The sequence below is a fragment of the Nelumbo lutea genome, chromosome 1 (assembly GCF_056320005.1).
Source record: "Nelumbo lutea isolate HS-2025 chromosome 1, American lotus-T2T, whole genome shotgun sequence".
In the NCBI taxonomy this organism is placed as follows: Eukaryota; Viridiplantae; Streptophyta; class Magnoliopsida; order Proteales; family Nelumbonaceae; genus Nelumbo; species Nelumbo lutea.
Genome location: NC_142684.1, coordinates 148,871,268 through 148,897,614, shown reverse-complemented (window position 1 = coordinate 148,897,614; position 26,347 = coordinate 148,871,268). Strand labels below are relative to the sequence as shown.

Here is a 26,347-nt window from a genome sequence, read left to right as displayed (position 1 = left end):
AGAAAGTACCAACAAACCTAAATACCACTATCTGTTCCTAGCATTTGGCAAACAATTTGTGAGAATAGTACCCAAGTACCGAGTGGTCATTAGCTAGTTTTCCGTCAAAACCAACATAGTGTTTTGAAAACTTCTCAAAAAAAAAAAAAGAAAAGAAAAACAATTAACACTGCATTCATTTCAAGTAGCTGTTACTATTTTTCCTTTTTTTTTTTTTTTTTTTTTGGGGGGGGGGGGGGGTTACAAAGGGGAAGAAACTAAGCAAACGGGGGGACGCATGTAGGAAGTAACTACACTGAAAAAGGGAAAGAGACAACATTTTTCACTAACCAGAAGAAAGAATAATTCTTAGCCATATAGACGTTCCAAATTTATGTTGCTATAAAAGTTAATTCATAGGTACGGGTCATGATAGAAGAAAAACTTGTAACCTGTGTCATAAAAGTGATTAAACCAATCAGATGGTATTTATCAAAATTCATGGGGGTTTTGATTGGTCAATATCCTTCCGGCAGCATAGAATATAAATAACATTTCTTTTTGCACAAAAATAGTTTCTCTCAGACTCAAACTTGTATTCTCGCTCATGTCAACCAGAGATATTTGTGCTGAGATCTTGAAGTCGAGCATAATAGCCGATTGAATAAAACTAAGTTTCACAAACTTGGCTTCCATTTCTTTTAGTTGCACCCTTTCAAATAAAAGACGGAAAGAGAAATATGGTGGAAAGAAAGGCTAATCTAGTTAAAATTGCACAAAGTCGTGCTTTTGTTTTTTGATAAATCACACAAAGTTATACATAGATTCTTTAGTTACACCCTTTCAAATACGTATGGTATAAAGTCAAAAACTTTACAATCATAATTTCAAAACATTGTAAAAACAATTTAGATACATGTGTGGCACTTCACCAAAAAGTTATTTACATGTTCCTCAATCGGCAATAAAATCACTCAACAAAGTATACTTAAACAACAGTCCAATCATTTTCATCTACACAAGGGGATGCATCAGCTTGAGATGTGCTGGGTTTGGGAGGCTTCTTTGAAAATAGAGATGGCTTCCCATCGAACAGATTAGAGAATACCTGACGTGTGGAAGTGTCATCCATGTTTTTCTGGTCTTTTGAGACAGGTTTTCTCCTATCCCTACCACCAAAGTTGAGGCTGAGTTTCATGAACCGACTTTTTGGCTCACCTGTGGTTTCTTCAGACTGGTTCATGATTATTAGGCTATCCTCAGGATGAATTAAGATCGTCTCCACTGTTTCATACACCTATACACCATTTTCCCTCTGTAAGCATCTGTTTTACCACAGACAATACAGGTAACTCCATTTCATCACACTACATTAGTAATTAACTCCAAACTCAAGCAGCTGAGCTTAATATGTTAAGAGTATTTCTATTTTTTTAACAGGTAAGGTAAGCTTAATATATTAAGAGTGAGCATTTCTATTAGGGTGGGAAGTTAGCAAGAAGCACTATCTGTTGCAGGTGGTGGAGATATAAAGGGATCCACCATGGTTGCCACCTCACAACGAAGACTTTTAGGTCAAAAGCTTCTCAAAAGTTCCCTGATCATCTACTTTTTCTAAATTGATAGTCTTATTAGATATTTATTTCTGAATTGTTATCTGCCCACTTTTTATTATCAAAACAAAGTAAATAGATGGTAATGACCATTCGACTGGATTCACTTTTAATTTTAAAAGACCAGACAGTATCAATTAAATGGAGGATCACCCCAACCAGCATGAGTGACATGTAAGATATTATATTAGTACAAATATAGTCCAATTTATGATAACATAAAAGCAGGTGAATTTCTAGATCAAAGTCAAAACCTATGTGCAAGGGGCACAATAAAGCTTAGCTTGGGATCAAACTAGACCTAAAATCCAAGAAGGTTAATTTACACATGTTTGTTGACAATGATCAAAGTCTTGATTAGTGTTATCAATGCTGTAGGCCGATGACGTTGTTTTGGCCTCTAGTTTATTTGATGACTAGTAGGCACTGAATCCAGATCATTTATGTGTGTGTATAAATGAATAATAAATATAAACTATAATATCTGAATCAGTTAGTAGGATTTGAACCAATCCAAATATACAAAACATATAATTGAATATAACCCAGATCAGGGAATATCTAATCTGAATCCATCATATATATATATATATTCCCTGCCTGGAACCCACTCTTTGACTTGGTTTAGTGGTCCAAATAAATAGGCCTTGCCTTGTTGGAAATGAACATTAAATAGACAATAAATCTAGGGACTACCTGGCATAAATCATCAAGATTTTCACTCCAAATTTCACCCTGGCACATGGCAACCATGTAGTCCTTGCACTCATAGAACAGCTTGGAAAAATGATTGTTTGTAGAAAGTGTAGCTTCAGAAATAACAAATCCTGAAACCAGCTGCACATTTAGGAAAAATATGATGCATTAGTACTACACAAAAAAAGTACTGAATATAAGAATCAAACATGGCTCAGATCCTACTCTGTTTCAGTCAATTACTTAGAAGTTGGAAGATTGGTTTTATGATGGAATCAAGACAAGAAGAAATAGGTTAAGAAGCTCTTGAAGAATAAGCAGGAGGTTCAAAAGAAGAACAAGGCACAAGGGGTCTATGCCTCTAAAGTGCACAGCCTTTACATGACTGTTAAGAACTGTTACTCCCCAACGTACAGACTGTTTCATAAACTAAAACTTTAAGGTAATGTGAAATAAATGGATAAGGTTTCCTCCACACAAGCCCAAAAGATGAACAAAGGGGTATATGCCTGTAAAGAGCACAGCCTTTACAGGACCATTAAAAAATGAAAAATGCAAATGAACAGATTTTCTATTAAGTTCACATATTGCTACATGATTTCAACAGTCATCTATCAGGGAGAACTATTAAAGTTGAATAAATAATAGCAGTAAAGTTTATAATAATTTCCACATATTTACAATTTTTTTCTGAAAATTACCATGTGTACACATATTTCAAGGACAGGAAAAATGCATTTGGTAACTAAGTGCAGTTTCCTAGATATAAAGGTTACAGTCAACTAGAGAAACCAATACCAGATTGCCGACAGGAAAGCATAAGTAGTTTCTATTTGCAAAGTACACAAGAAATGGTATTGAAGACAGGAAGACATTGTTCATAAGGCACATAATAGAACTCACCAATGAAATAAAGAGCTGTTTAAGAAGCTCAGAAGGCTGGATATCCTCTAAAGCTTGCAATATGCCTTCCCTAGAAAATTAAAACAATCAAGCTATTGTCAAAAGAAGGATGTCCTCAGAAGAATTTAATATGCCTTCCCTACATAACTAAAATAATAAATTATTCTTGTCAAAAACAAACTTTTAGAAACATCATAGAGATAAAAATTACAGCTAGAGTGAAAAGGAACTTCAGCCATTTTATTGCTAAGAACTGACATGGGGCAATTGCAAGTCATATAAATATAAGGATGTTGCAGGAACAACCTGTAGAAGAAACCTTCCTACTTACACTGCCAAATCCTCATCAAAGAGTGGTGCTTGTTTTGCAGCAGGTAATGGTTTAGCATTCTCCCACAGTTCGCGCCATAAATTACCTACGCATGGGTGAGCATAAATTATATGATTATTAGGCACATAAAAAAGGATAAGCTTTAGGAACTTATGTTTTCTGTGCAGTTTTGAACTAATTACGATTTTAGGCTAGGGACAATAACAAAATACTCTTAAATGACAAATGAGGAGATGTGACCTTCTTTTTGCATTCGACTACTCAATTGACCTCTCCTAGATGATGCATCTCCACCACTAGAGGAGTCTTTAGTTTCATTACATGGTTCAGTTTCCATCCAATCTGGAGGAGAATGCCACCTTACAAAATCTTCTAATATGCATCCAGGATTTGCAGCCTATTACATGATGCTTGATCAATTTGACTTAAAAGAACAAGCAAGTAGTACATATATTAATAACATCACAAACCTAGAATGCACATAATCATCTAGAAAACGTATAAAAATGTAAAAGCTTCATTACTGAATTTCACCTTGAAGGATTGCATGTCAGAGAGGAGTTGAGAACATCCAGGACCAACACTGAGCATAACAGGAAAAACATAATGATTTGTTAATAGGTGCCTTCTGCTTATCATGGAATTAAATTAAAATTAACACTAAAAGAGATTGACTAGCATTAATTCCAAACATTATGAAGACCTGTAATAAAAAGTGACTTAAAATATCCTGTATTTAAGAGCCTATAAATAAAAAAAACATAAGAAATATATAGTGTATTGTAGGATGTACCAACAGAAATACTAATAAGAGTTTCAATGGCAATAACTAATAACATAATAAAAGTGTCTGCCTTGTAATTTTTGTCACCTAGGCAGGCACCATGGTTTTCAAGCTAGGCACCTCCCTAAGGACATGTTGTCAGGTAGGCCATGCCAAAGGAGGCATCTAAGCAACTCTTTGACAAATAAAGAATCCAGAATCCAAAATTAAGATATCTGTTTACTACTGTTGAAGCGCATTTTTGCCTTACACTTTCATTGAGTTGGTCAAAGAAAGAAAATTATCCATATTTGTATGATTGAAAATTTCTCATCTTTCTTCCATTTCTTATTTCCTTGCAATGCTTGGTGCATATTCAATCCCAACTCTCCAGTGGAGATCAACCAGTTCCTCTTGGTTTCGGGTAAAATTAACAATGTGTTTGCAGTTTTTATTCCCTTGAATATTTGATCAACTACATGTGATTAGTGGTATTGTCCTTCAAATTTGAAACCAAAAAAAAGAAAGAAAGAACACAGGTTATATGAAGACAAAATGAAAATAGAATCTCTTTGGAATAAAAAATGGAATTAAATGTATTTACTAAATAGACTAACCTCCCAGTTCGCAGCACAAACTCCTCTGTTTCTCTAATAAGTTCTTCAGTTAGAACAGGACCCTCCTACATGTGTGCAGATATGCTTCAATAATAGTCTCGGCATAGAATCACAAGGGAAGAAAAGCAAAAGCTCATCCAGTTAGGAATATCATAAACCTGAGTAACAGGAGAGTATACAGGTTCTCCTGTTTCTAGCATGGTTAAATTCTTTTCAGATGGATGATCAGCTCCTAATCGGAGAACAGGTTCACCAGTGCTAATCCTAGCATACAGAATAGGACTTGAAGAAACCACGTCACAAGAAACATCTGATTCTTCAGAATTTGGATTGGCCATTCTTGTAACACAATCCAGTGACTCAGTGGCAATAATACGGCGTTCCTTCCTGGATATACAACAATTAATAACTTGCAATTGCTGATGCAGAAGACATGAATTCAGGTCTGGACTTTCATCAAGTGGCACACCAGGTACAGGCTGTCCTTCAGGCCACCGTCTTCTCAGCTGCATAAGAGTGAAAATTCATTAATGATGTCAAAGAGAATTGTCAGCTATGCAATGCAATTAGTTCATCGGACCCATGTAGGCCAGAAAACCATTGCACCTTTATCATCTAGAAAAAAAAGAAAAGGACAATGAAGCATTTTTTTGGCTAGAGTACAATTCTTTTGTACTTCAAATGGTTCTGGGGATGCTGTTCAAACAAGATTGATGATAGTTTGCAGGCCTCAGCAGGTACCTTCTGAAGGGGGTTCATAAATAGTAAGTGGCTAGTTTAGAGATGAATGTGAAGATCCATGGAGATTTCATCTCCATCATTTATGTTTCTTTTTTCTTTTTTTCAATTGGCAATTAAAATCAATTTTATTAAACGTGGAAAGAATAAAAAAATATACAGATAAGACTGTACAAGCAAGACCAACACCCCTACAAAGTTTTTGAACTCTTGTTATCAATCCACTTTTAATTTTTATACACCATCCTCCCATTCATTCTCAACACTCTCCTAAAACAACTGCTTCTTAGTGGTGTCCTGTCTAACTGAAGTATCAACCATGCTATTTGATGATCTTCTAGTCCAAAGCACCTGGTGTTTGGCTCCCTTACTAGCTTTAGTCAGTATCTTAGAGATTCTACAATTATGATGCCCAGATATGTCTACCCACTTATTGATTAAAAAAATGTCTACCCACAGTCCAAATGAGAAATGGGAAAGAACTCCATTTCCTAAGATCCTGAATAAAAATATTGATATAGGCTCTTAACCTGAGCTGGACAGCACAGTCAGGTTACCCAGAATGCGTAGGCAGAAGCCATTAATCACAAACACAAAGAAACTTGAAACAACAAACCAAAAAATAAGTAGTAAGAGTATATATATATAGATAGATAGATAGATAGATAGATAGATAGATAGATAGATATATACAAGTTTCATGTGGTTCAAGTCGTTCGACTAGAAAGCATGCATCCACAGGAGAGATCAATCCATTATCAAAAGGGAGAAGAAATAACCTTCAATTAGAAGTGACCTTCCTCAGACTTTCTCAAACCCTAGCCAATACAATCAATGGCTTAAATATGCCTTTAACTTAGAGTACCAGAAATTACATATAGGCCCATTATAATCTCAAATATGCCTTCGAGTCAGAGTACCAGCTGGTTAACTAGAAGGCATGGATAACAAGCTGGTAATGACTCCTGGCTGAAATTCTGGTTGGCTTTTTGGTGTGGAGACAGACCATTGGCAGAATCTTATTCCAGCCTCTTCAATGCAGCCAGCAACAAAGAGGCAACTCTAGCTGAGATGTTACTAATGAAGGAGCTAATGGCCATTGATCCCCTATTTTCAGAAGAAACTTATTTGAGTGAGAATTTGAAAGTTTAGAAGATTTGCTTCACCTGCAACATTCCAGCCTGTTTTATCAGAAGAGGACAGTATAATATGGAAATGGGACAAGAAGGGGATTTTTATGGCCAAATACATGGTTCAGCACTTTAACTTGGACGAGCCCACTTTTCCTCACAAGGTTATTTGGGCACGGAAAGTACCTTCTAAAGTTGCATTCCTGGTTTGGACTTCTGCCCATGTTAAATGCCTCACCAAAGACAACCTTAGCAAGAGAGGTATCCCTATCACATCCCCCAATTGTCCTTTATGCAATGCTACACAAGAAGATGAACCACCTTTTTCTGCACTGCTCAGTCAGCAGGCTTATTTGGAACCATATGCTGGTCAACCTGCACTTATGCTGGGTCTTTCCTAGCTCTGTCTAGAAATTTCTTAACAGCTGGAGAATTGAAGGTCTCTCTAGTAATGGCAGAGTCATCTGGAATATGATACCTGCAGCAGTTCTGTTGTCCATTTGGATGGAGAGGAACAGCAAAATTTTTTGAAGCCAGATCCTCTCACATAGAAGAAATCATGCACAACCATCCAGTCAAACCATCCAGAATCCATCTTTTTGTAACTATACCATTGTAAATTTGGGGATTCTACACCCCATGTACAGCATTCTGCCAACAGCCAAACCATCCAGTCTCTTGTGTCGTATCAGGTATATACCATTTCTGACACCAGTGCATTAAGCATATACGGGGATCAGGGTATCATACGGCTACAAATCTGATATTCAAATGGCTATAAATCTCAATGGAATTTTCCTAGACTATTTTTTAACAGTAACAATCAAATTTTATTAATAAAGAGAGATAGAATCCTTTTTTTAGATAAAATCTCAAAGGGGTTTTACGCTGAAGGGGAAATTTCTCAAGGTATAAACTCAACTTTCATAGTCCTAATTCCCAAAAAGAAGCAAAAAGTCCAAAGGACTTCAGACCAATAAGCTTAGTGGGAAGCCTCTACAAGATAATAGCAAGGGTTCTTGCCGAGAGACTAAAAAAGGTATTACCTTTGGTCATCTCACAGCATCAAGGTGCCTTTGTTGAAGGAAGACAGATTATTGATCGGGTATTGGTAGCAAATGAATGTGTATCAGAAAAGAGGAGGAGAGGGAGGGGATTGGTATGCAAATTGAACTTAGAGAAAGCTTATGACTTTGTGGACTGGTCTTTTATCCTAGAAATTATGGGGAGAATAGGGCTAGGAGAGCGGTGGAGAATGTGGATGAAGGGATGTCTTAGCTTAGTGCATTACTCAATCATGATTAAAGGTGTGGAAAAAGACTACTTACCAGCAAAAAGAGGGTTAAGACATGGGAATCCCCTTTTCCCCTTCCTATTCACTTTAATTGCCGATGTCCTAAGTAGGATGATCATGGAGGCTGATCAGAGAAACCTATTTAGAGGATGGAAGGTAGAAAGACTTGAGGTGGCAATCACTCATTTGTAGTTTGCAGACAACATCATTTTATTCTGTGAAGGAGGTAATCAGAAGAGTATAAGAAATTTGCGTGAGCTCATTACTTCCTTTGAATTGATTTCCAAGTTGAAGGTAAATTGGAGAAAAAGTTGTTTAGCAGGGATTAACTTGGAAGATGAAAGTTTGAGAGAGCTAGCTGAGATTCTAGTGTGTGAGGTTAAACAATAACCATTGGAGTACTTAGGGTTACCTTTGGAAGGGAATCCAAGATCAGAAAACTTTTGCAAGCTAGTGGTGGAGAGGTTGCCAACTGCCAGTCTATTTCCTTTCAACCTTTAGAATTCCAGTTAGAGTGGTAGGACTTATAGAAAAACTTATGAGGGATTTTCTCTAGGAACCTGGGGTAGAAAAGAAGGATCATCTAGTAAAGTGGTAACAAGTTAGCAAAACAAAGGAAAAGGGAGGTTTAGGTTTGGGGAATCTAGTTCACAAGAATTCACGAGCTGATGAACAATGGCTGGAATGCAAAGGTAACCCCACATCTTCCCCGAGTTCTCCATGAAAAGCAATACAAGAGGTATATCCTATCTTTCTTAATCTCATCAGATTTTATGTGGGTTGTGGTTCTAGGGTGCTTTTTTAGGAAGATCTTTGGTTGGGTGATACTCCTTTTTGCTCCCTTTTCACCAATCTTTGTTCAATCTCTAGTTACAAATTACAACTCGTTTCAAATTTTGTCACCTTTTCTCACTCTAGTTTGAGTTGGGATTTTGGCTTCAAAAGGGGTTTGAGGGATAATGAGTGTGAGTCCCTTATTTGTTTGATTGATATTCTTAAGTCAGCCTTCTTGGATCAATCTTTGGAGGACACTAGAGTACGGTTTGTTTCTTCTTATGGCACTTTTACTTGTGCTTCGTTCTTCAATACCTTGTACAAACTCCTGTTGGGGGTGAGAATTTCCCTGTGAAAGTATCTGGTGCTTTACATGTCTTTCTTCGAGAAGCTGGTCATTGGGCCCATCTGTCTCTGGTGTCTGGTGCTTTACACGTCTATGCTTTTACAAGAACTACTGATTTCCATGAAAAAATGCAGTCTTAGGATCAGCAAACTGCATTGAGTTATGAAAAACATGAAGGTCAGCGGGGGAAGCTTGGAAAGAGGGAGGGAAGGTCAGTTCCTGCGAGCAAAAAGATGGAAGAAAATGTTGAAGGTGGAAGCGAAGACTTTCATCTTGGAAGAAATCTGGACTAGAAATGGACTCTCTAAAGATTGTAGAATCGAGGAAAGCTTCTTTGCTTCTCGAAGGAAGGGCGATACCATGGTTCCAAGGAGTTCTCGGTGGAGCTAAAATAACAGAAAAATCAAGGGAGTGGAGGTGTTGTCTATTGGAACAGAACAGGAATTACGTGGCTGAAAGAAAAGAAAACAAGTACGGGAGGTTTTTGGGAGTGCAGGAACACTTTAGTGAGGGGCTGAAGCAGTTTACCTGTTTCCCTGAAGGAAGGGAGGCCTCGGGATGGGACCAGTTAGCAAAAGCAATTCAGGAGTTTATGATGGTAACTAATGACAGAGAAAGTGCCCTAAAAGATGGTCAAAAAATTAAGGAACAATCTGAAGGGCAGTCAGGGAAAGTTTTCAGGGAGATCCCAGGAGAGGAGGAGATAGGACGGAAAGTAAATTGCAGATTGATGCTGGACTAGGTTTGGTGAAATTGTGGGTGAACAAACCTAAAGAGGATTGGCAGATTAAACTTGTCCTCTTGGTAAACAAGAAAGTAAAAGATTGGGAGAGACTAGGTGAAGAAGTCCAACAGATATTGAAGACTACAGAGGTGTTGCAGATTTCTCCCTATGACGACCACAAGGCTGTAGTGTATTTTCGGGGGATTCCTCTGGATTTTGCTACTGTTTCGGCTGTAACAGTGCAAGGTGTGGTGGTGTTGGAGAAATGGAAGCCTTTATGCAATGTACAGTTGGTAGAACCCACAGAACTTATCAATCTGAAAATTATTGGGTTGCCTTTCCATCTATGGAAGATGGAGGTATTCAGGAAAGTTGCGAAGCTATGTGGAGGCGACATGGTTTCCTTTGATGCTTCCAACCTGAGTGCCATGCAGATTAATGTAGCTGGAGCAAAGCCAGAGCTTACCCCAAGGTCTTTGGATTTAACTTCAGGCAAAGTAGAACTCAGGGTTTGGATTGCAACTTCAAAAGAAGCTAGATGGTGGAGATTGGGGAGGAGTGGGGAAGACAAAGATGACGTGGACTCCAAGGTTCGAGTTAACACTGGGAAGGAAATTGTAAAAGCAAGGGATATGAAAGCAGTACCCCAGTCTTCTACTTTAATTGGCAAATCAGAGGATCGGACTAAGACTTTTGCTCAGGTAGTAACGTCGAAAGGTGGAGAAAGTCTGTCAGAAGACTTTTTGAATTTGAACAAGTATCCAAAGGTGGGGACAGGTGGAGGTAGATTGGAACAGCAACAGGTGGATTGTCATTTGATATGGCCCAGGCCTGCAGTCAGGGAATCAATACTAAACTTTTAAAAAGACTGGGTCAGGTTCAAAATTATAAGGATGGGCCAACGGTTGAGGGTACTGGTGGGCCCAGTCTTAAACTTCAAGTGCATGGGCCAGGAAAAAAAGACTCCAACAGCAAGTAAGCCCATAGATAAATCAGGTGACCACTTAAATAGGCATGTGAAGTGGAACAAGGTTCAAAAGACTATGGACATTCGCTGTGGTATATCTTCGTCCTCTTCAGATTGGTCTGCAACTGGCTCGAAAGAAAAACGTTTGTCTGGTCCGACTTTAGCGTGGCAGCCAAGACTGGTCTCTTACTCCACTAGCCCAGATAAACCTAATCCGAGATATAATCGCACAAGGTTAGAAGAGGATTCTGCTTCAGACTGGGTAAGTGTAGATGATGAGTCTCTGAAAGAGGAGTTGTATGTTGAAGAATCCAGCTATGATAGTATACAGAGTAAATGTCGTTCAAGGTTTGGGGAGGAAGATGATCCAGGATTAAAGTTACTGTTCGAAGAAGAGGCTTGTACACTTCAAGGAGAATTGGTTGGGCCTAGAAAGGAGTTTGAAAGAAAGAAAACAAGCTCGGGTGAGGAGAAAACCGAAACAGGGAGAAAAGGGGATTCAACCCTTTGTAAAGACCAGGGAATGGGTGCTTGTACGGTGTGCGTTGGCAATTCGGTTCCTCCAAGCAGAGCTATAAACTGCCCGCTTCCCACTGCAATCAATCCAGATCTTGATTTCGCGGGTCCTATTCCCAGCGAAAGACAAACAAAAGGGTTCAGGCTATTCCAGCAACTCATATTGCGTCTTCTTCCTCCCAAGGTTTGGATTGTTTTCAGGTTCAGTTTTTGGTTACTAACTCTGTTGCCTCAAGTCCTGAGTGTGTCTGTCCTACAGGTGATTCCAGCCCAGCTTTAAAGTCTGCCAATTCATTTGATTCGGGACAAGTGACAGAGGTAGTGGGGGAGATAAATTCAGAAGCAGAAGAGAGAGAACTAGGGGACAAAATTTGGGAGTTGATCCTGGAATTATTTAGAATCAGAATGGAAGAGGAGCTGAATGTGAAAGAAGGTAGGGTTGAGGAGGAGATTATTCAATTTCCCAATACAGTGGAGAAAAGTGGATACAGTGGAAAATTAGAAGGACAACGGAAAAAGAAGAAGGGATCAGGTAAGAAACTAGAAGGAATTGAGGTGGAAGAGTCTAGTAAGAAGGTAGGAGAGCTTTCTAAAGAAAAAGCTAAGTGAGGTGGAGAGGTTGAAGAGTGGGGTGGTTTATGATAAAGCGAGTGGGGGTAGGAAGGATAGAAAAAAGGAGTAAAGAGGGTGGTTTGGTTGGGGCTATCTGAATTGTTTGTCCATGAAGTTAATAAGCTGGAATGTAAGACGTTTGGAGAGTTCAACGAAAAGGCGAGTGATCAAAGACTTCTTGAGAAGAGAAAAGCCAGATGTGGTCTTAATACAAGAATCAAAATTGTCTGAGGTGGACGAGAAATGGGTGAGGAGCATTTGGTCAACAAGAAATTTGAGTTGGGCCTTTGCACAATCGTGGGGAGTTTCAGGGGGAATTATTACTTTATGGAGAAATGAAGGCTGGGAGTGTGAAGAAGATTAATTGGGAACTTCTCGGCGTCAATAATATTGAAGAGAAAGGAAGATGGGTGGGCTTGGGTGCTAACTAATGTCTATGGTCCCACCTCTTACACTGAAAGGGAAGGTTTCTAGGAAGAACTAGCAGCTGTTAGGGGTTTGTGGGATGGCCCTTGGTGTTTGGGTGGGGATTTCAATGTAATAAGATTCTTAAACGAGTCCAATAACCCCAGTCGTAGGATTACATCTAGCATGAGGAAGTTTAATCTCTTTGTGGAGAATTTTGCATTGCGGGACCTCCCTCTTCAGCAAGCAAATTTTACCTGGTCAAACTTCCAAGAAAACCCTACCTGTTGTCGATTGGATAGGTTCCTCTTTATAGTGGATTGGGAAGCTGAATGGGAGATTTTAGGTGTTACAGCATTGCCGAGACCTATTTCAGATCATTGCCCAATCATGTTGTCTCAAGAAAGACTAGATGGAGGCCCGTGCCCTTTTAGGTTTGAAAACATGTGGTTCAAGGTATAAAATGTCGATGTTGGTGGAAATGTCGCTTACCAAAATATAGGACATATGTCAGAAATGTCGCATACCAAAATATAGGACATATGTCGAAAATGTCGAGGGGAAATATTGTAAAAATTAGAGACATTGTGGAAATATTATGAAATATGTGGAAATATGCAAATATATTTTGTAAAATGATAAAAGAAGCATGAATACATATTTCTAAACTATTATCTTATTCCCAACCATTATATAAAGCTAAGAAACTAAGATCAATGCATTTTTTTGTTTTTACAAGGTTATCTGATATTTTCTTTTCTTATTTTTAATTCTGATTTATTATAAATTCTAATATATGTATTTCACACTAGTAAACAGAAATACATTTATTCTGATTTTTTAAATATTAAAGTTATAATACATTATGTTTTATTATAAATTTAATAAACTGATTCTCCTTTTTGTAGTATTAAGATTATGATAAATTCTGATTTCTTATAAAACTTAATGAATTTATTATGATTTTTAGTACTAAATTTATAATAAATTATGATTTAGTATAAAATTTATTAAATTTATTCTGATTTTTATATTAAATGTAGAATATGATTTATTATAAAATTTAATAAACATTTTCTGATTCTAATAAATATTTTAAAAAATACTAACTAGTTAATATTTTATGTTTTATGTTATAAAGTAATTAATTTATTCTTTTGTTTTTATAATTTGTTAATTCTTTTTTATAAATAATTTGTTTGAAATATTAAATAGAAATTATTAATGGAAATTTTATTAATGTACACTAGTTGACATCTTGTCGAAATTAGTTGACATCTTGTCGACATTAGTCGACATCCTGTCGACATAATAGGAAAAACTGCATTTTTTTTGTTATTTGGACCAATTTGGTCGACGTTTCCGAAATATAGGAAATGTCGATCAAAATAATGTAATTTTTATATTACATTATGTCAGGCGACATTAGCGACATTTGGCGACATTTGAAACCATGATGTGGTTACTTCATCCAGAGTTTCTAGCTAAGGTAAAAGAATGGTGGGAAGTGGACCAAGTGGAATTCCGATGGAAAGGGTATAGGTTTTACAAGAAACTACAACTCCTGAAAAGTAGACTCAAGATTTGGAATAAAGAGGTTTTTGGTAGATTAGAACAAAGGAAAGTAAAAATCAATCAGAGAGTGAAGGAGCTAGATGGACTAGAAGCTAAAAGAAGGCTGGGGGAAGAGGGTAGGGTGGAAAGATGGAATTTGAAATAGGAACTGGAAGATCTTCTTAGGAAGGTGGAGATAAGTTGGAGGCAAAAATCCAGGTGCAAATGGCTAAAGGAAGGGGACATCAATACAAGGTTTTTTCATTCGTTGGCAAATGGGAGGAGAAGGAAGAATTTTTTTTTCAAAATTGGAGTGGGATGGGCAATTACTGACAAGAGAAGATGATATAGCTCAAGCTTTGGTTAATCACTTCAAATTAGTGTATGACAAACCAGGGAGACCTAGTGAGAGCTTAGAGGACTTGGAGTAGAAGGTGGAAGATAGTGTCTCATTGGAATCTTTGGAAAGAAGATTTGAGGCCCAAGAAGTGAGAAATGCAATCTTCTCCATGGATCAAGCTAAAGCTCCTGGGCCTGATGGTTTTTCGATGGCCTTCTATCGAGATTGTTGGGAGATAATTAGAGAGGATTTGTTGGAGGTTTTTGAAGAGTTCTATGAGAGAGGCAAATTTAACTCAAGAGCAAATGCAACTTTTATTGCCTTGGTTCCTAAGAAGAATGACGCTCTCCAACCAAAGGATTTCAGACCTATAAGCCTGGTGGGAAGCATATTAAGATCATCTCTAAGGTCCTAGCGCTAAGATTAAAAAAGATCCTCCCGTCTCTAATCTCACTGTATCAAGGGGCTTTTGTAGAAGGAAGACAAATTGTAGATCAAATACTTATTGCCAATGAATGTGTTGAGGTGAAGAGAAGGAGAAAGGAAAAGGGGTTGGTTTGCCAATTGGATCTTGAAAAGGCATATGACATGGTGAACTGAGATTTTTTACTAGAGGTTCTCAAGCAGAGAGGGTTTGGGGAGAGATGGTGCAGTTGGGTAAAGGGATGCATTTCTTCATGTCATTTCTCAATATTGGTGAATGGTGTAGCTAGGGGTTTCTTTCCTGCAAAGAGGGGTATTAGGCAAAGAGATCCATTGTCCCCATTCCTCTTTACCCTAGTAGCTGATGTGTTGAGTGCCATGATTTCGAGGGCCGATACTAACAATTTGATAAGAGGTTGGAGGATTGGTAGGGAGGAGGTGGTGGTCACACACTTACAATTTGCAGATGACATCATCTTGTTTTGTGACGGGGAGGAAGGGGAATTACGGAACTTAAAGAGTCTAGTGCTTCAATTTGAAAGGAAGTCCAATCTTAAAGTGAATTGGAGAAAAAGTTGAGTGGCAGGGCTCAATCTAGGCAGAGAGGAGGTGGATTCCCTAGCTAGGATTTTGGGGTGTGAAGTGGGGGGGCTGGCCTTTACAATATTTGGGGCTACCACTGGGAGGGAACTAGTTGAGAGTTTTTGGTACCCTGTAATTGAAAGATTCTCCAAGAGGTTAGCAAATTGGAAGAGGAGTTACATTAGGGGGTAGGATAACCTTAATCAAGTCAACCTTAGCCAACCTGCCAATTTAGTACCAATGAAAGTAGTTGACCAGTTAGAGAAGATAATGAGGGATTTCTTGTGGGAACTAGGGGATACGATACTAAGAAGGATCACTTAGTGAAGTGGGAGGTGGTTTCTAGGAGTAGGGATGATGGAGACCTTGGGTTAGGAAATATAAGATTAAGAAACATGGCTTTGCTGGGGAGATGGATTTAGAGACTACGGATGGAACAAGACAAACTTTGGTCTACAGTGATTGTTAGTATTCATGGATTGGTGGATAACAGCTGGGATGCAGGACTCGACCCTAGAGCTTCTTAGTGTTCTCCTTGGAAAGCTATTCAAGGTGTTTTGCCTCTTATGCTTCCTTATTTCAAATATGATGTCTGCGCTAGAAATAAAGTCTTGTTTTGGGAAGATGTTTGGGTTGGTGAAAACTCCCTTAGAGATAGATTTCCTTCTATTTACTCCTTGTTTGAAAACAAACGAAAAGTGATCTCTTCAGTGTTTGTTGATAACTCCTGGGATTTGGGCTTGAGAAGAGGTCTAAGGGATTCTGAAATGGGGATGGTTGATGATTTGATCACTCAGTTAGGGGAAGTCTTTCTTGATCAGTCCTGTAGAGATAGCAGAATTTGGAAAACTTCCCCTTCTGTTTTTTTTAATTGCTCTTCTTTCTATAACATTTTGCTTCAGACCTCTAAACTTTTAGGGAACTTTCCTTCAAAAGAGGTGTGGGGTAGCCCTGTACCCCCTAAAACTCAAGCCTTTTGTTGGGAAGTGGTACTCCAAAAACTCAACACCTTGGATTTATTGCGGAAAAAGAGGCCAAATATGTGCCTCTCCCCCCATGTTTGTTGCCTCTGTTTGGGTTCTAGTGAGACAATTTCACATTTACTAATCTCATGTCCCTTTGTGTTCTTTATTTAGTCTTGGTTCTCTTCTCTCTTTGGCTACAGGTGGACTCCCTCCTCAAGCATGGTGAACCTCTTTGATCCAACTTTTTACAGGCAACCAACGGTTCGTGGAAGAATTATGTGGAGAGCCACTAGAGCTGCTATATTGTGGTCAGTGTGGGAGGAAAGAAACAATAGGATCTTTAAAGGCAGATGTAGATCCAAGGAAGAGGTTGTGGAAGGAATAACTACTAAGGTTATCCATTGGTTGAAATCTTGTGATCTTTTCAAGGATTTCTCAATTGAAGACATTTATAGAAGTTGGGGTATTGTGGCATCTACTACTACTTCCAAAGCTATGATACAGGAAGTTTGGTCCCCACAGGCACAACAAAGGGTGAAACTGAACTTTGATGGAAGCTTTATAGGTAATACAGGCCCATCTGGTATAGGAGGTGTTTTCAGAGATAATGAAGGCAAGATAATGGCTTTGTTTTCAGGTCCAATAGGAGTTGGAGATTCCGTAAGAGCGGAAATCTTGGCACTACATCAAGGTGTAAAACTGGCCAAACAGTTGGGGCTACAGCAGATTGAGATAGTGGGAGACTCTAAGTTGGTAATTGGGTGGATGCAATCAGGGCAGCTGGGAATTTGGCAATATAGACAGTTGATAGGAAAATTCTTAGCATAACAAGGGAGGTGGGTGTTTGGTTCAAGTGGGTAAGGAGATCAGCAAATGGTTTTGCTGACGCCCTAGCAAAACAAGGGACTGCAAGGGAGAGTCTTTTTTGGGCAGTGCTGTAATGTTTGATGTTTATTGGATCAACCTTTTCTAATAAGGGTTGAATTCTGTATTTCAGGTTAATTTTTCTCTAATGAAAGTTATCGTTTCTGATCAAAAAAAAAAAAAAAGTATCTTAATCTTTCTGTTATTAATGAAAGATTTTTACTAATCAAAAAAATAAATAAAGAATTTCCCTGTGAAAAAGATTTGGAGCAAGCCCATCCCACCAAAAATTCAAGTTGTGTTGGAAGGTGTTTCTTGGGAAGGTGAACACTTGTGACATGCTTCAAAAAAGGAAGCCAAATAAATGCCTCTCCCCTGATATGTGCATCCTTTGCTCTACAGATGGTGAATCCCTACCCCATTTATTGATTCTTTGCCCTTTTGTACTTTTTGTTTGGGAATCTTTTGATTCTCTTTTTGGTTGCAGGTGGATTGCTCCACAGGATGTAGTAAGCCTCTTCGATCCAAATTTTCTAAGGCAGCCAACAAAAAGAGGAAGGGTTATGTGGAAATCAGTAAGGGCAGCGATGGAGTGGACAATATGGGAGGAAATGAATGCAAGAATTTTCAACAAGAAGCATAGGTCAAAAGAAGATATTCTGGAGGCCATGAAGATAAAAGTTGCACATTGGGTAAAATCACTCCAGCTCTTTCAAAATCTCTCAACTACTGATATAGTAAGAGCTTGGAATGAAGTGGCACACACTGCTAAGAAGAAAGAAAGAAAGGTTATGGAGTGGAAGTCGCCAAGTCCCAACAAGATTAAGTTAAACTTCGATGGGAGCTCTATAGGAAACCCGTGTATGGCAGGTATTGGTGGAATAATCATAGATTCCTCAAGCAAAGTGTTGGCTATGTACTTAGGACCCTTAGGGGAAGGTGATTCCTTAAAATCTGAACTATTAGCTCTGCTACAAGGGTTGAAGATTGCCAAGCAAGCAGATTTTAAGAATTTGGAAATAGAAGGAAACTCAAAAACAGTGATATCTTGGACCAATTCTAGCAGCAGTGTCCCTTGGATCTACAGATAAGGGAGATACTAATCATAGCAAGGGAACTTAATGCCTCGTTCATGTGGATCAGGAGAACTGCAAATGGAATGGCTGACTCTCTAGCTAAACAGGGAGTTCAAAGGCAACAGCATTTTTGGGCTTTATTATAACTTTTTCTGATGCATTGTCTGTTTCTTTCTGCTGTAATTCTGTTTTAATCCTATTAAGTGAATGAAATTCTCATTTTGCTGATCAAAACAAAAAACAAAAAAAAAAAAAATCTCAAAGGGGTTTTCCTAGACTCTTGCAAACAGGATTCAAGAATTTGGACTCTCACATCCTCTGGTTCCTTTCTTGCTCTTCTTTTTTTGAGAGTCTCTCTTTTTGAACCCTAATTCTCCCCTTCCTAAACCATTAAAGCCATTTGGAAGGGTCCAGTGTCACTGAAGAATGAAAATTAGAGCTTTCTGTTGGGAGAACTACTGCAACAAAGTCAACACCTGTGAGACTATCCAATGGAGAAGACCTAACTGGACTCTCTCTCCTCATATCTGCCTCTTGTGCAAAGCAAATGGTGAAGATTCTTCCTACCTGCTAATCTCTTGTAATATTGTGACTATGATTTGGAAGCACATATTTTCTTTATTCGGGTGCAGGTGGAGATAACCAAATGACTTGTAAAACCTGTTAGAGACTTCCTTCTTTTTCCCTACAAAAAGAAGAGGAAATTTTCTATGGAGATGTGTCAGAGCTGCAGTTTTATGATGTGTTTGGGAAGAAAGGAATGCTAGACTTTTCAAAGATACGATAAGAAGGGTAGAAGTGGTAGATAATACAACAGTGAAGGTAGCACATTGGGTGATGACCTTGGAGCTTGGACATTTTTGCTCTATTCACAATGTATGATATTACAAGAAATTGGAAATTAGTGTCAGAATCCTCATCAAGCAGTCCAAAAGTAGGAGCCAAGTAAAAAGCACCATTTCCCTCACACCTCAATTTAAATTTTGATGGGTGCAGCATAGACAACCCTAGACTTTCTAGACATGTTCTCAGGCCCAATTACATGGGGACTTGACAAGGGCTGAATAGCAAGCAGTGCTGTATGGACTCCAAAAAAGCAAAACAACTGAACTACAAGAACTTAATTATAGAAGGGGATTTGAGGGTTGTAGTAGGCTGTATGCAAACAGAATGAGGGACAGTGGAAGTATAGACATCTATTACATGAAACTAAATCTCTAATGCAGGAGCTTGAAGCCAAGGCATCTTGCGTGTACAGGCCTGCTAACTGTATAGCAGAGGGTCTAGCAAAACAAGGAGCAACAAGAGAACAAATGTTTTGGGGCTATGTCTGACAGGAATTTTTAATTAAAGGGTTCCAAAGGTGGTTGTCTGAGGCTATCTGCCCTTCTTATCATTGCAATATGCTTGTATTCTGAATAATTAATACAAGTTTTGATTGTTATGAATAAAAAAAAGGCTACAGAGATCAGCAAACTCTCTAACAGATATCTAGCAAGAAGTGTAGGGTGAGCCCCTTTCTATAGAGGTGCATCTAAGCCTGAAAAAGGTTTCTGCTGCTCTATTTTTAATATTACATTTTTCAATACTGTAGTTATCCTTTTGCTGAAAAGTTTGGTTTGATTGATTTTATTTTTTATCAGCTTTTATTAATAAAGCTTTTCTGATCTTGTTACTAGTCAGGGAAAAGAACATTACAAGTGACTATGAACTCCTACCAAGACTGAAATAATTGCTTATAAAAAACAATTGTTATATCTCAACATGTATATTGATCTGAAATTTTCAAACTGTGAGAAAATTATTTTAACCAGAAAAAGAAGCCTTCAGCTTTTAATGATAATGGCCGGAAATTGATCCTAGTTTATAGCCCAAGTTTGAGAGGCCTCAAGGAAACATTGAACTTTGTTGTGAACATAGACTCAATGGACTCCATGTTAGATATTCAACCCAATCAGCCTAGGGTGGTTTTGACAGCTGTACTTTGAAATCCTTTAGATAATGAAACTTACCATTTCTAATCAACATGCATACATACATACATACATACTCTCAAGGAACCATTCAACCTAAAAGCTTAAGCTGTTAGCTGAGGTCCTTGAATAGGTTGGCATTCTCTAACATGCCCCCCCACACAAAAGCCCATTGGGCTTGAAGCGTGAACAAGCACAGGCCCACCCATACCTTGTGCTGAAATTTATTTAATTATAATGGGGGTAACGAGGATCAAACACTAGACCACTTGGTCAAAATGGCTCTGATACCATCTCAAAGAACCATTCAACCTAAAAGCTTAAGCTGTTAGGTGAGGTCCTTGAATAGGTTCATATTCTCTAACACATACATACATAACCTAATCAGCATGAGACTTCTCTTGATTGCATTGTGAGTAGAAGCCTAAAAGAGACCCAAATGCATATCAACATCATGAACTATTTAGTACCAGAAGTAAAGATCAAAAGAGATGCCCATGTCTCTACCATACCTTAAAAGATTTCTCTGACTGTCTGACAGGTTGAGATTTTTTTATTCAAGGAAAGAAGTTTTCATCATCCTGTATGATTATATCTAGCAAAGACATTCCTTATTTCCAGGAAAGATATTTGTTCTCTATGTGTTTTGGTTCAATTTGTGCAAAAATGGGCAATAATAAAATGCTTAAATGACAGGCATAAAAAGAAATTTGAAAAAGTCATGCAAAAATCGTCTCCCATGAGAAGAAAAACTATATCAATTTGTGCGCTCTTACAGCAGCATATGCAAACATGTTCATTGAAAAAGCAATGGTACTCGTAAAAAAAATAATAATAATAAAAGAAAAGAAGAGAAGGGAAAAAGCCATGGCATCAAGTTTGTTGATATGCAAAGACATATAGAACAAGTACCCATGTCAATTTTCAGGGTAAGAATAGAAGCGTTCAATAAGAGGTAAAGAATAATTGTCATACGATTTAGAAAATGCAATGAGAATATTGTCTTTCTTGTAGTTCAGATAAATTCAAAAACATGAACTTACTTCATCCACCACCTTGCACCAAAAAAATGCCATCTTCCGCAGGGTCTTGAAGCTCCCCATGACTTCAGAAAGCCTAACAACAAAACTTTCAGGAGGAGCAGCATGAACATCTCTTGGCAAAGATGCCATTGTAAATGTTGCTGAACCAGAGCTGCATTCTTCCTTCTGCGGGAATGTTCCTCTGCGAATATCTTGCAAATATTACAATGGAAGCAAAAAATCATCAAGGGATAATGCAGAAGCTAAAGATGAGAAATTCAACCTAGAAAAGGATAGTTTTCATCAAATCATTAAAAAGCATACCTGCATCAAATAATGAATGGACTAACGAGGGGATATCATCATCCTTTCCAAATTCAGAGTTTGATTTCTCCTCCTTTTCACGAAGCACTAATGACTTCACTGCAGAGAAACTTAAGCCTGTCCTCTCTCTTACAGGTGAAGAATCTCTGGATGATACAAGAAGATCATTCATTGACTTATACTTTTTCCCAACCCTGTAAAGAAAGAAGAAAAGCAAAAGAAAATTTGTAACCCACAGACTTGTAAAAAAGTTCAACTTGACAAGAACCCATGAAGCTGCAGGAGGAAAGGGGGAAAAAGAAAAAAAAAAAAAAGAAAAAAAAAATATATTCTTATGACTTAAAGGGAATATTCATTTGTTTTCTTCCTCCCCTTAATAAAGGAGATTAGAATTATGTTTTGTAATGGTACTGTAGGTACATGGTGGTCACTTAAGACCATCAGAACATAGGAGGTGTCAAACTAATACTATGAGAATGCTTGCGATGAGTCCATAACTCATCGCACACCTGTGATAAGTTCATAACTCATTGTACATTTGCGATGAACTCACGCCCGAAACAGGTTCCCCGTGGGCCTAACGAGGACACGCGAGCTAAATAGTGACGTACGCGCACCACGTCGGTTTAAAAGGGTCACGAAAGAAAGTAGCACACGTGTATTATGAGAATCCTTAGATGAAAGGAAAGTTCGTCCTTAAGATATCTCGTAAGACACATGGCGAAACCCTAGTAGTGTTCCCTGACAATTGACACCGAATCTAAGATTCCCTTTCCTAATGGGAATCAAATACTTTTGGCTCCTTCCTTTCGGGACCTCGTGATCTCTCCCTATAAATGGGGGCCTGAATCATAATGAGGGGATCATTCTACCACTTCATTCGCCCTAGCCTTTAGCCTACTTCCTGCTCTCGACTTTCCCTTGTCCTTCAAGAAAACCCCCGTACGTAGCCTAACCACCTTACTCACAGGTACCATAGGCATAAGTCCTTGTTATAGATACTAGACTTACCACTGGTATCAGAATAAGCTTACTAAATTTAGAAACAAAATCTAAAATCTATTACATGAGTTGGGGTGTAGCTAGCTATCCAATATAGAAAGACAAATCTAACCACTTGGCTACATTATCTACTTACAAGGTTAAGTACCCCCAATATATGCAATTCAAAACTAACTCCCAAATTCTAAAGCTTGAGAAATTAAGAGAGCCAACAGATATGCTATTTTTCTATGCACTTTACTTAAAAATGTCAAGAGTGGTTTATATATACTCATACTTTCTATTGCAAATGATTACAGATTCTAGATGATGATATTAGTGATGTGCTTAAACCTGTAATTAGTCCCTTCTAAATTAACACTGGAAGAGTTAATTCAGTTGAAGCTTACCACTAAAGACAGAAGACTCCATAATGATTACTGACTACTAAGATGAAGCAGAAAGTTATTGTGCATGAGGCTTTTAAAAAATGGATCTGAAGGATATAAACTATTAACTGAGAAGAACTGAAGTACCATGTGAAGTAACCTGCTGTGAAACAGAAATAATTTGGAAGTTCTACAAATAAATTAATGGCAGTTCTTTGATGTCTAAATTTCCACAAGTGGAAAGAGGAGGATAATTTGCATAATTTAGATGATAAAGTTGTAGCGTAATTTAAACAAGACCAGAACCAGGAGCATGTAATACATTAAGTAAGATGATAAAAAAAGGTGAACAGTGCAATTTATGCTGCTACACCACCATCAATTCTGCTCCTATAGATGAGAGCTACAATTCACAGGCCAATACACATTTACATTGCTAAACCAATGTAATTTCTGCCCCTGATGCTGAACACAGTTAACAAGTTATGATATGAAGTAAACCTAAAAAAGCCAATGAAAAGAATGTTGTGCATCATCCACATTACTATTGTTTCCTTTTTTTGCGTGTTCAGTTACACAAATCTTGTTATATCAGTCCAGTGAATTCAGAGACCAATTTAAGACTTTGCAACAATTCAAAACAATGGGTTTCATGTGCGTGAAAAGGCATTGGAAATTTCAACATCAGATACCAGCCTGTCATAGCCAACAATTTAAGCTCAGGAGAAAAACCAGAAATTAAAAGAATTTAAAAGCATTTCAAGATATAAGACTATCATTTTTTTCTATGATAGGTTTTAAGTATCCAAGACAATGCTTGTCAGGTTAAGAAGATGAACTTACTCAACAACTGTTGCCAATTGCTTGAGGATAGATGATGGAGGAATGTTAGGTCTGCCAGAAGCATTTGAATTTTCCTCCACAATGCCACTACCTTCTAAAACCTGTAAGAGTACTAATACTATGTTGATACTCAAAGATGAAGGAAATTTGTAGAAAAAGGAATTCTGTAATCTCCATAAATGTTGGCAAAATCATCTTATGTACTTGAGCAATGAGCACAATTTTTTGTTTTTTGAAAAAGTAATGTTTTCTTTTTCTTTTTTTTAAGTGACGTATTGAATAAATCTATCTAAATACATCAGTCATGTACACAAAGAACTGTAAACTGGGAACATACAAATGTATATCTTAAACATCATTGCTGTTTACAAAAAAGAGTATCAGTATTTAAAAGAAGAGCAATATGGTACCATCCAGTCTCCTCAGCACTACCTCCCACCGACTAGCTTTGTTTTCAAAATATACATGCATTCCTTCCACCAGGTCATAAAGTCCACAAGATTGCAACTGGACTCATACCACATTCTAGTTCACACCTTTTGCTCAAACCACTCAAGTACCATCTATGGAATAGAGATTCCACTGGTTCTGGTAAACAGCCATGCATTCCAAAGCATGATAGGGCAGATGTCCACAGCTTATATGAGAATTTGCAGTGCATAACAAGGTGGTTAGATGTTTCTGTACTCTACGTGCATAGCACACAAAATACTGCTTTCAAACAACACACCCCTTCTAGAAATGTTATGGGCCATAACACATTTACCCAATACAGTAGAACATGGCAGGAATGCCACCTTTGATGGGACTGAGGGGACCCAAATTCTTGAGCTAGGAAACATGTCTGATCTTTAAGAGTTCAAACTGTTGAAAAATGATTTAACTGAGAATAGCCCATACCTGTCCAATGTCCACATTCTTTTGTCTACCCATTCAGGATTAGGAATTCTTTGCTGAATCTTGTGTAGTAGTTCAAAGTGCAACAATAGCATGAGGCAGAGAATATACAGTGCTAGTTAACTAAATCTAGGAGAAGGTAGGTACAATAACAATCCAAAAGGGATCATCTGGGACAGTTACGAGCTAGATAGCTGTCAGTAGAAATGAGTGTATTACTTGGTAGAGTTTACTATCTCCAAAAAACCACGTTAAAAAGTGTCAAGAGTTCTAGATGCATAATATTTTAAATGATAATTGTCATATGTCTCATATTGAGTGAAACTATAAAAGTAGATGCATACACATCAAAAAGAAGAGTCAAACATATACTTGAAATAAATTTCTAGATAAATGCGGAGAATCCATCACCTTTAATTCAGAAACATCTTTGGCGCCCATCTGATCCAAATATTCATCAACGGCAGGAAAGGCCAAACTCAAGGTTTCAAATTTCTGCTTATCTCCTTCTCCTGTTTTTCCTTTTCTTATGTTCTTCAACCGCTCTTGCCAATCATGCCATTCTTGCTTTTTCCTTTGAGGTGCAGGCTTCCATTTTGAATGCTTGAATCCATTGTGCTTCTGTATATTTGCACATAAACATTAATCTGAATAGACTTTAAAATAATCCTATATTCCTACTTCATGGCAAATTGACAATAGCAATAAGCTAATTAAAATTTATAAACGTTTCGTCATTTCGTGAGCGAATAAGTAATGTGAATCATGTTCCCAACTGTTATTAACATTTCCTAAACAAAAGGTTTACATGATACACATCCAAATCCACGGAAAAATAAGTATCTTCAAAAATTGATTAGAATAAAAAAACTTGGACCTACATTTCCATTGGAGAAGAACAAAAGAAAATGAATGGCAGTAAAATCGAACTCAAAAACGAAATTAACACGACGTTAAATGCAATTTAAAAGAAATAAAGGAAAAGGATTCAATCTTACCTCTCCTTCGCTTTTTCCAGATACTGGGTTGTGTTCAGGGAGTTTCTTTGAAGTCTTCTGGAATTGTCCTTCGGCTTCTTCTTCGACCGAATTAGTTGTATAGAAGAAAAAAATAAATAATTGAATAGATCGCATAGAAACAGAGATTTCAACCGTAAATAATGGAGAAAGTAAGAGAGATAAACCTCGATCGTTCTTTATATCTGCTTTGATGTCAGTCAGTACTTTCTCCGCTTTTGCTGCCGCAGAATGGAAGGCCGTTTTAGCTTTGGAGACGAGGGAGGATGAGGATGACTCCATTTGGTAAATAAGCAGTAGCCTGTGGCTGCGTGGAATGAGATTGAGATTGAGAGAACCTAAATGAGCGACGAAAATGAGGCGCGGTACATAGGAAGGATGCAGGAAGAGAGAGAGAGAGAGAGAGATCCGGAGTTTTTAATTTCTTATTAAATTAAGAAATATTTTGTCTAACCGGAGCTGATGTTAATATGTTATGGTTTTCAACTTTTCATCGACGATTTTTAGCGTGATGCCCACAAAATGACAAAAATCTAATTTGTTCAATGGACTTCCCGGTATTATCATCGCCACCCACCGGCCGGTCTATTTCTGCCGGAAACCATGCACCAGACCCCGAATCTAGGGGGTTGGGCAGGCTCCAAATGGATCGGACCGAATCGGATATATCTAACTATAAATAAAATTGTT

General features: G+C 37.8%; 2 protein-coding genes across 5 annotated transcripts; one reads left to right on the top strand and one right to left on the bottom strand.

The window, feature by feature from the left end:
• Positions 1-741: 741 nt before the first annotated feature.
• On the bottom strand, positions 742-26,303 carry LOC148878286 (uncharacterized). 4 transcript variants are annotated; one of them, XM_088952200.1, is made up of 14 exons: positions 25,825-26,303; positions 25,640-25,716; positions 25,053-25,262; positions 23,745-23,845; positions 21,532-21,725; positions 21,229-21,419; positions 5,061-5,408; positions 4,903-4,967; positions 4,057-4,105; positions 3,763-3,919; positions 3,523-3,607; positions 3,192-3,261; positions 2,289-2,429; positions 742-1,276 (listed from the first exon to the last, which is right to left on the bottom strand). In XM_088952200.1, the coding sequence occupies exons 1-14, from the start codon at positions 25,937-25,939 to the stop codon at positions 968-970; spliced, it is 2,112 nt and encodes a 703-aa protein (XP_088808326.1). In that variant the 5' UTR covers positions 25,940-26,303; the 3' UTR covers positions 742-967. The 4 variants fall into 4 exon arrangements, with proteins under 4 accessions (XP_088808326.1, XP_088808320.1, XP_088808331.1 ...); XM_088952194.1 differs by having other exon boundaries at positions 25,640-25,719; positions 25,825-26,112; XM_088952205.1 differs by having other exon boundaries at positions 21,532-21,677; positions 25,640-25,719; positions 25,825-26,112.
• On the top strand, positions 10,950-11,909 carry LOC148878287 (uncharacterized). The gene is made up of 2 exons (XM_088952177.1): positions 10,950-11,575; positions 11,651-11,909. Exons 1-2 carry the CDS (start codon positions 10,952-10,954, stop codon positions 11,669-11,671), a joined length of 645 nt encoding a protein of 214 aa, XP_088808303.1. The 5' UTR covers positions 10,950-10,951; the 3' UTR covers positions 11,672-11,909.
• Positions 26,304-26,347: the final 44 nt, after the last annotated feature.